Source organism: Mirounga leonina, unplaced genomic scaffold (assembly GCF_011800145.1).
Source record: "Mirounga leonina isolate KUSES-001 unplaced genomic scaffold, KU_Mleo_1.0 Mir_168, whole genome shotgun sequence".
NCBI lineage: Eukaryota > Metazoa > Chordata > Mammalia > Carnivora > Phocidae > Mirounga > Mirounga leonina.
This window is the reverse complement of record NW_023270426.1, coordinates 43673684-43681861: the sequence shown is the minus strand read 5'-3', so window position 1 is coordinate 43681861 and position 8178 is coordinate 43673684. Positions and strand designations below refer to the sequence as shown.

The 8178-nt window shown below is 35.0% G+C and overlaps 1 protein-coding gene across 2 annotated transcripts in view; it reads right to left on the bottom strand.

The window, feature by feature from the left end:
- Positions 1 to 513: 513 nt before the first annotated feature.
- BDP1 (B double prime 1, subunit of RNA polymerase III transcription initiation factor IIIB) overlaps positions 514 to 8178 on the bottom strand; it is an 89249-nt gene continuing 81584 nt past the window's right edge. For both annotated transcript variants that reach the window (XM_035014606.1, XM_035014607.1), the window contains one exon: positions 514 to 3229. In XM_035014606.1, the coding sequence (XP_034870497.1) occupies positions 3098 to 3229 (132 nt within the window). In that variant the 3' untranslated portion in view covers positions 514 to 3097. The remainder of the gene's footprint in view (positions 3230 to 8178) is intronic.

The window sequence follows — 8178 nt, the reverse complement described above, 5'->3', positions numbered from 1 at the left end:
AGTAAAAATATGAATTTCTTTAGGCTTTTATTCTATTTCACATAATGTCTCTAAACACAAGCAGACAAACAAAGTAGGCAGTTCATATATATAGATAGCTCTTTGATGAAATGACCAAATTCAAGATAAAAATTCTGTCCTGGACTTCAGAAGTCCAGGATTATATTATACACAGGACTAAAGATTCCCATTTGTCTTTCTCTACAGAGAAAACGAAGTAGGAAGAAAAAAGTAAAAGAGATTGAGTTCTTATATCTAAAAATTCATTATATCAGGAATAAATGAACAAGAAAGCAACTCTTCACATGTCCTGAATGGGAGGGAGGGGGAAGTCTATTCTTTATTCTTACAAGATCAAAAAAATATCCTTCACAGCATGCATATAAGACAAAAGATTAATTCTTCCAGTTATATTTTTATAGAAGAAAGGAAGTATATGCTGTAGGTGAAAAACTGACAAGTTTTGGTTAAACAGTAATATCTTTAAGTCATTTGAAAAGAAAAAGACAAAAATAGTATAAAATAACTTTTATTTACATAATTTATATCTATAGAACATAACTGCTTTCTTTAGAACAAGAAAATTTACAAATGACAGAAATTGCTTTTTTGTCAAAAACTCCTTCAAGCAAGAGAGTATCCATGGTCACTTCTATTTCGAATAACATGGCGGTAAATAGTGGATATTCATATTTTTAACTGTGCCTTAATCATTTACTAACAATTAGGCTTTTAAAACCATCATGTTGACCACTTTCTAAGACATAAGTATTCAGGAAGAAAAGTCAAGAAAACAAAGACCACTATTCATACCACCTTTAAGATTTACAAAATAATTCTTCACATCATCATCTTTACATGAATATAAACAAAGGGTGTGACTAATTCTTTCCACCTTGTAAGGTAAATACAATGATTAAGTTTCTTACTTTCCCAGATTAGTTTTAAGGATGTAATAGTAGGATAATTTAGCTTGGCTGACTTGATTCTCTTACGCAATGAATGCCCAAAGATAAAATTTCATATATAGTAAGAAGTTATATCTTCCATAAAATGAATTCATTATAGATGAACAAGAGACAGATGTTAACAAAGTTAAAAAATAAATATTACACAAGGGATAAAACAATAGTTTAACTGTGGCAACCTAACATCCAAAGTAACATTAATTAAATGAAAGAAACTTTCAGAATATGAGACTTTAAAAAATTTGTAAAAACAGGGCATTAAAATAGCAATGTGATTTACTACCATGATTTTTGTGACATATTAATCCCATGAAATAAATTAATGCATACCTATTGAGAATTTTCACTCAGATTTATAGATCCTCCTTTATGACAAAAAAGTTAAATTGTAAATTTCACTATAAAGCAATGAATAAGAAATGCTCTAATAGCAATTTTAGGATTATTGTAACACTTGCTGAGCCATATCCTATTTTACTAATGAACTTGAAATTTGGCCACTATTTTTTTCAATATATAAACACAATTATCTAGACATTAAAATATCTTCCCAGTTGAAATACTGATCATTTTGTAATGCAATCAACACAGTTTTGTGATGCACAACTTACAACTTGAATGACAAATATGTATGTCGTAGATAAAACGTCAGCACCTGAAGGTAAGAAAATTACTGTCTAATGTAGGGGTCAAACGAAAAGCCCATTCCAGACATGTCAATCCCTTCAGTATTGTTTGTGGCTGTTTTCAGCAGCACTGAAACAGCAGAATTGAACAGTTGCCACAGGGGCCATGTGGCCCACAAATTCAAGAATATTTTGCAGAAAATGTTTCTGACTCCTGCTCTGAGGCTTTTCAAATAAAAGAAGAAATCTGTTTTTGAGAAGTTTGATTTGAACCACCAAAGATCTGCTTGGGTGGATAATGGAATTACATATGTAAATAACAAAATTTCAAAATTAAAAACAACCCTTAAATTAATATTGATGATAATCACTGACTAAAGTCTTATTATCTTATTTTCTGTTTTAACATCACAATTATGTTCTGTGCTTAAAGGCCTAAGTGTTCCTTAAGCAAAATTTAATGGGGGAAAAAACTATCAAGAAATTAGTTTTTAAAAAAAGGAATGTGTGTGAGTGTGTACGTGTGTGTGTGTGTGTGTGTGTAAAAGGGACTGAATTTTGAATGTAAATCTCCCTCATAAATTAAGGGTTTTTTCCCCCATACAAATCCTGAGATTATCCAAAAAATAAGAAAAACAAGAACTTCACAGTACAAATTCAATATACTAAACTATGAGAAAAAAATGTATTCAAAACATATCTACTACCCAAATACTTTTAGTGATATAACTTTAAATATCTTTAAAATTAAAGAGGGAAATGGGACAAACATAAATTTGTCAATGTCTTCTTTACCCATAATCTGAGTGGTGAAAATAATTAAAACTGAATATTCTTTTAAATAAAAAATTTAAAAATAAATAAACTTTTTGATGTTTCATCTTTATAAATAAGTTTAAATACTACTTGTTCAATTAGGACTAATGTTAACATCAACATGAAATTAGAAAAATACATATTTTCCAGTCAAATAGCTGATAATAGAAAAGTTTTTAACATTTACCATTCTAAAGTGGAGTTTCACAATATGCTTTCATATACTTAGAGGCAACTGTAAAGCCCTTCAGCAAAACAAATAAAAAACAAAAAACAAAACCCAAAAAAACCCAGAAAAAAACCTTTACAAAAGAAGTTCGCTAAATGCTAAATACAATCCACCTCCAAATACTCGGCACTGTGATTTATAGAGACAGTTATCCACAACATTCCAAAATGTCCATGGTGTGTTCAGCACAGGAGAGTCAAAATGTAAACAAGAGAAGCTATTTCTGTCTGAGAAGCAGTCTCAATTGCTTTGTATTTCCAAAATGCTGAATCAATCAGAATGAAAGGAACCTCAGCAATGTTTTCCACTGATTATAAGAGCTTCAAATCAAGCTCATTAGATATTCAAAATCAATCTAAAGAAAAATAGCCAGTGATGCATTTTCTAAATACTGCTTAGTTGATATTTGACTCTGGAAATCCTAGACTTAAAAAAAATTAAAAAAAAAAAAAAGACTTTTATTCTGTTTCATCTACTTCGATAAAGATATCACTAAAGAAATATTCAGAGACTGTGGTTGGCTCCTCTTCAGGTACCCGGTTTTGGCCACTTCTACATTCTTCTTTTGGTAAGGGAGGATCACAAGAAACCTAAAAAGATAGTATTAATAAGTATGCAGTATAACATTTATATATTGGTAGTGGTCATCTAAATTGTTATCTCTTTGAAAAGCAATATAATGATAAGTATTAAGGGCTTTAAATATGTTCATACTCTTTGACCCAATAATTTCATTTCTGTGCTGTTATATTAGGGAAATAATACTAAACAAAGTGAGAATTTTATGAGTAAGATAACCTTTGAAGCATTAGTTAAAATAATAAAACTGGACACAACAAACACACAACAGTGGGCATGATAAGATTAATTACAGTGTACACACGATCCATTATTTTACCCTAATTCCCATGAAAAAAAAATTTTTTTAAAGATTTTATTTATTTATTTGAGAGAGAATGAGAGAGAGTGGGGAGGGTCAGAGGGAGAAGCAGACTCCCTGCCGAGCAGGGAGCCCGATGCAGGACTCGATCCAGGGACTCCAGGATCATGACCTGAGCCGAAGGCAGTCGCTTAACCAACTGAGCCACCCAGGCGCCCAGCCCATGAAAAAATTTTAATACAGAAAAGCATAACATCAAATCTATTATGAAACATTTTAATAATCTGCATAAGAATACAGACCCACAAAACAGAACAGTACCCCAAGGCAACTACAAATTAAAGCAATCCTATCGGGGTGCCTGGGTGGCTCAGTGGGTTAAGCTTCTGCCTTCAGCTCAGGTCATGATCCCAGGGTCCTGGGATCAAGCCCCGCATCAGGCTCCCTGCTCAGTAGAAAGCCTGCTTCTCCCTCTCCCTCTGCTGTTCCCCCTGCTTGTGTGCTCTCTCTCTTGCTGTGTCTCTGTCAAATAAATAAAAAATATATTTTTTAAGATTTTATTTATTTATCTGACAGAGAGAGACACAGCGAGAGAGGGAACACAAGCAGGGGGAGTGGGAAGGGAGAAGCAGGCTTCCCGCCGAGCAGGGAGCCTGATGCGGAGCTCGATCCCAGGACCCTGGGACCATGACCTGAGCCGAAGGCAGACGCTTAATGACTGAGCCACCCAGGCGCCCTAAATAAAATCTTGAAAAAAATATATTTAAAGCAATCCTATCAAAAGTTAGCATACTTAGAAATTTATAAAAAATTAAGACAACATGGTATTGTCATTGGAACAGACATATATCAATGAAAAAGACTAGAAATATCCCCAACACATATACTGCAAAATTTAGTATGAGAAAAGTTGGATTATTTAATAAATGATGTTGGACAACTATATAACCATCTCAGAAAAAAAGAAGTCAAACCAAAATTCTAGATGAATCAAACGATTTAAATGTAAAAACATTTTTTTAAAAAATCTACTCTAGGGGTACCCGGGTGGCTCAGTCTGTTAAGCATCTGCATTCAGCTCAGGTCATGATCTCAGGGTCCTGAGATTGAGCCCTACGTCCGGTCCCTTCCTGCCCAACCTCCCCCCGGCCCCAGCCCCTGCTCATGCTCTCTCTCCCAAATAAATAAATCTTAAAAAAAAAAAAAATTACTCTAAAATACCATGGGAAAACATTTTAATAATCCTGGACTGGAGGAGAGGGAGTATCTTTTTAAATGACCTGAAAGGCAGAAGTCATAAAAGACTGATAAATTCACCTATGTAAAAATTTTAAAAATGTCCACATGGCAAAAACTACTGGACACAAAATCAAAAGACAAATGACATATAGGTTTAAAAATATATATACGTATGTGTGTGTGTATATATATATATATATATAACACCATTATCACAAAGGGTTTTATTTTTTTTTTTAAGATTTTTATTTATTTATTTGACAGAAAGAGAGATTGCGAGAGCAGGAACACAAGCAGGGGGAGTGGGAGAGGGAGAAGCAGGCTTCCCACAGAGCAGGGAACACAATGCGGGGCTCGATCCCAGGACCCCGGGATCATGACCTGAGCCAAAGGCAGATGCTTAACTGAGCCACCCAGGCACCCCAAAGGGTTTTCTTTTCTTTTCCTTTAAGATTTTATTTATTTATTTGACAGAGAAAGACACAGCGAGAGCAGGAACACAAGCAGGGGGAGTGGGAGAGGTAGAAGCAGGCCTCCCGCTGAGCAGGAAGCCCGATGTGGGGCTCGATCCCAGGACCCTGGGATCATGACCTGAGCCAAAAGCAGATGCTTAATGACTGAGCCACCCAGGCGCCCCAGGGTTTTCTTTAATGTAAGAGCTTCTACAATTTAATATGAAAAATACTAATGATGCAATTTTTAAAAAAAAATCAAACATGGAGCGCCTGGATGGCTTAGTTGGCTAAGCATCTGTCTTCAGCTCAGGTCATGATCCCAGGGTCCTGGGATGAAGCCCGCATCAGGCTCCCTGCTCCTCGGGCAGCCTGCTTCTCCCTCTCCCTCTGCTGCTCCCCCTGCTTGTGCTTGCTTGCTCGCTCTCTCTCTCAAATAAATAAAATCTTAAAAAAAAAGAATCAAACATATGAACAGATGTTTCACAAAGAAAGCATAAATGATTCAAATACATGAAGAAGTACTCAACCTCACTCATATGCTCATTAAATCTATGAAGAATTCCAAAAGTGAAAAAAATTGATTACATGCTAGTGTGAGGAAAAAGGCCCTCTCCTATACTGCTGCTAAGAATAGAAACTGATATATTCCCTATGGAAGACAATAAAGCAATATCTCTCAAAAGAATAATCATTCCTTTTGATCCAACAATTCTATTTCTAGGAATTCAACCTATAGATAAATGTGCAAAATAACTCATTTATAAGTTAGCTATTACCATATTATTTGAAACAGCAAACCATTAGGAATAACCTAAATGTCTACCAGTGTGAGACCATTATTGTTCTATGGTACATCAAAACAGTGGGATATGATACAGTCATTAAAAATAATGAAGGCATGCTTGGACACTTATTCCTGAAAAATGAATTTATGTTCACATAAGAACTTAGATATGAATGTTCACAGCAGCTTTATTCATAACAGCCAAAAACTGAAAATAACCCATATGCCCTTCAATTGGTGAAAGGATAAACATGACTGATAACATACTATGGAATACTATTCAATAATAAAAAGGAATAAATACATAAAACCATCTGGATGACTTTCTAGGGAACTATGCTGAGTGGAAAAAAAGTGAATTCTAAATGTATGATTCCATTTACACAACTGTATACAATATTCCACTGACATAACATTCTCAGAATGACAAATTTAATGGTGTAGAACAGGTTGCCAGAAGTTAAGGAGAGTGTGGGGGTGCAATGTAAGTGCGTGTGTCTATAAAAGACAACACAGAGGATCACTGTGGTGATAGAATTCTGTATCTTGACTGTGGCAATGTCGATATTCTGGTTGTGATTTTGTACCACAGTTCTGTAAGATGTTAACAGTGGGGAAAACTAGATGGAGGGTACATGGGATCTCTCTGTATTGTTTTTCACAACTGCATGTGAATCTACAATTATCCCATAATAAAAAGTTTAATTTAAATTTAATTAAAAAAAAAAAAAGAGAGGGGCACCTGGGTGTCTGAGATGGTGGAGTGTCAGACCCTTCATTTCGGCTCAAGTCGTGGTCTCAGAGTGGTGAGATCCAGCTGGAGTTGGGCTCCGTGCTTAGAACAGTGTGCTTAGGATTCTCTCTCTCCCTCTGCCCCTCCCCCTGCCACCCACACTCTTTCTCTCTCTCAAATAAATAAAATCTTTTTTTTTTTAAGATTTTATTTACTTATTAGAGAGAGAGAGTGAGAATGAGCACAAGCAGGAGGGCGGGGAGGAGAAGCAGACTTAACCAACTGAGCCACCCAGGCGCCCCTTAAACAAAGTTAGTTTTAAAACTGCTTACTGAGGGCGCCTGGGTGGCTCAGTTGGTTAAGCGACTGCCTTCGGCTCAGGTCATGATCCTGGAGTCCCGGGATCGAGTCCCGCCCCGGGCTCCCTGCTCAGCAGGGGGTCTGCTTCTCCCTCTGCCCCCTTCCCTCTCGTGCTCTCTGTCTCTCATTCTCTCTCTCTCAAATAAATAAATAAAATCTTAAAAAAAAAAAAGAGTTTCAAAAAAATAAAAATAAAAAAATAAAACTGCTTACTGAACGTTTTATACCTATGGAGAAAAACTTCCGAATCATAAAAGCAATTTAAGAAATTGTAAAGAAAAAACTGATTTGACTAAACATTTAAAGCTTATGTGTATATTAAAAACCCTACAAAATTTTAAAAAGTAAATGAATTTGAAAAAATTAGTCGCAGTAAAGAGCTAAAAGGTATATGGCTTTCTTACATGAGGATCTCACGTAAGTTGGTAAAAAAAAACACCTAGATCCCAAAAGCTATAAATCAGCAAACGATAGGAACAAAAAAGAAAAAAAAGAGAAAAAAATCTAGTAGATGTATGAGAAAAAAGCCAAGCCACTAATAATGAAAGAAATGCAAATTAAACAGATGAAATTACATTTCTACCCTCTACTATTAAAGAAAAATTATTTTGAAAAGTTAATATCTAAAGCTGGCAAGAATGTGACTTAACTGACATAGTTACATTGCTGGTAATTGTAACAACTGTTCTCCACAATAATTTGGCAATAGTAAAGAGTCATAAAATACTGGTTCCAGAAAATAATTCTAGGAAATATAAAGTATTTTAAAAAATTTTAAAGACAGTCTTTACAAAAGTACTCCTTTTGAGACTCATGCTATCCAAAAGGTCACCAGCCTTTTCTGTGTTGAAATCCTAAGTAACCAACCCCAGTGCTCTTCCAAAGTTTTTGATACAAGTTCATTTATTTTTCCATCCCAGGACTTGCCATATGAACATCTACAGCATGTAGAGAAATGAAACATGCAAACAAATTCTAATTTTACCATTCCTTGAATTCTTATGGGTGTCAGGACATTTCCCCAAAAGCAAATAAAACATCAGCACTGCTTTGTTTTGCTTCCACAGGTCAGAAAGCTCTTTGCATTA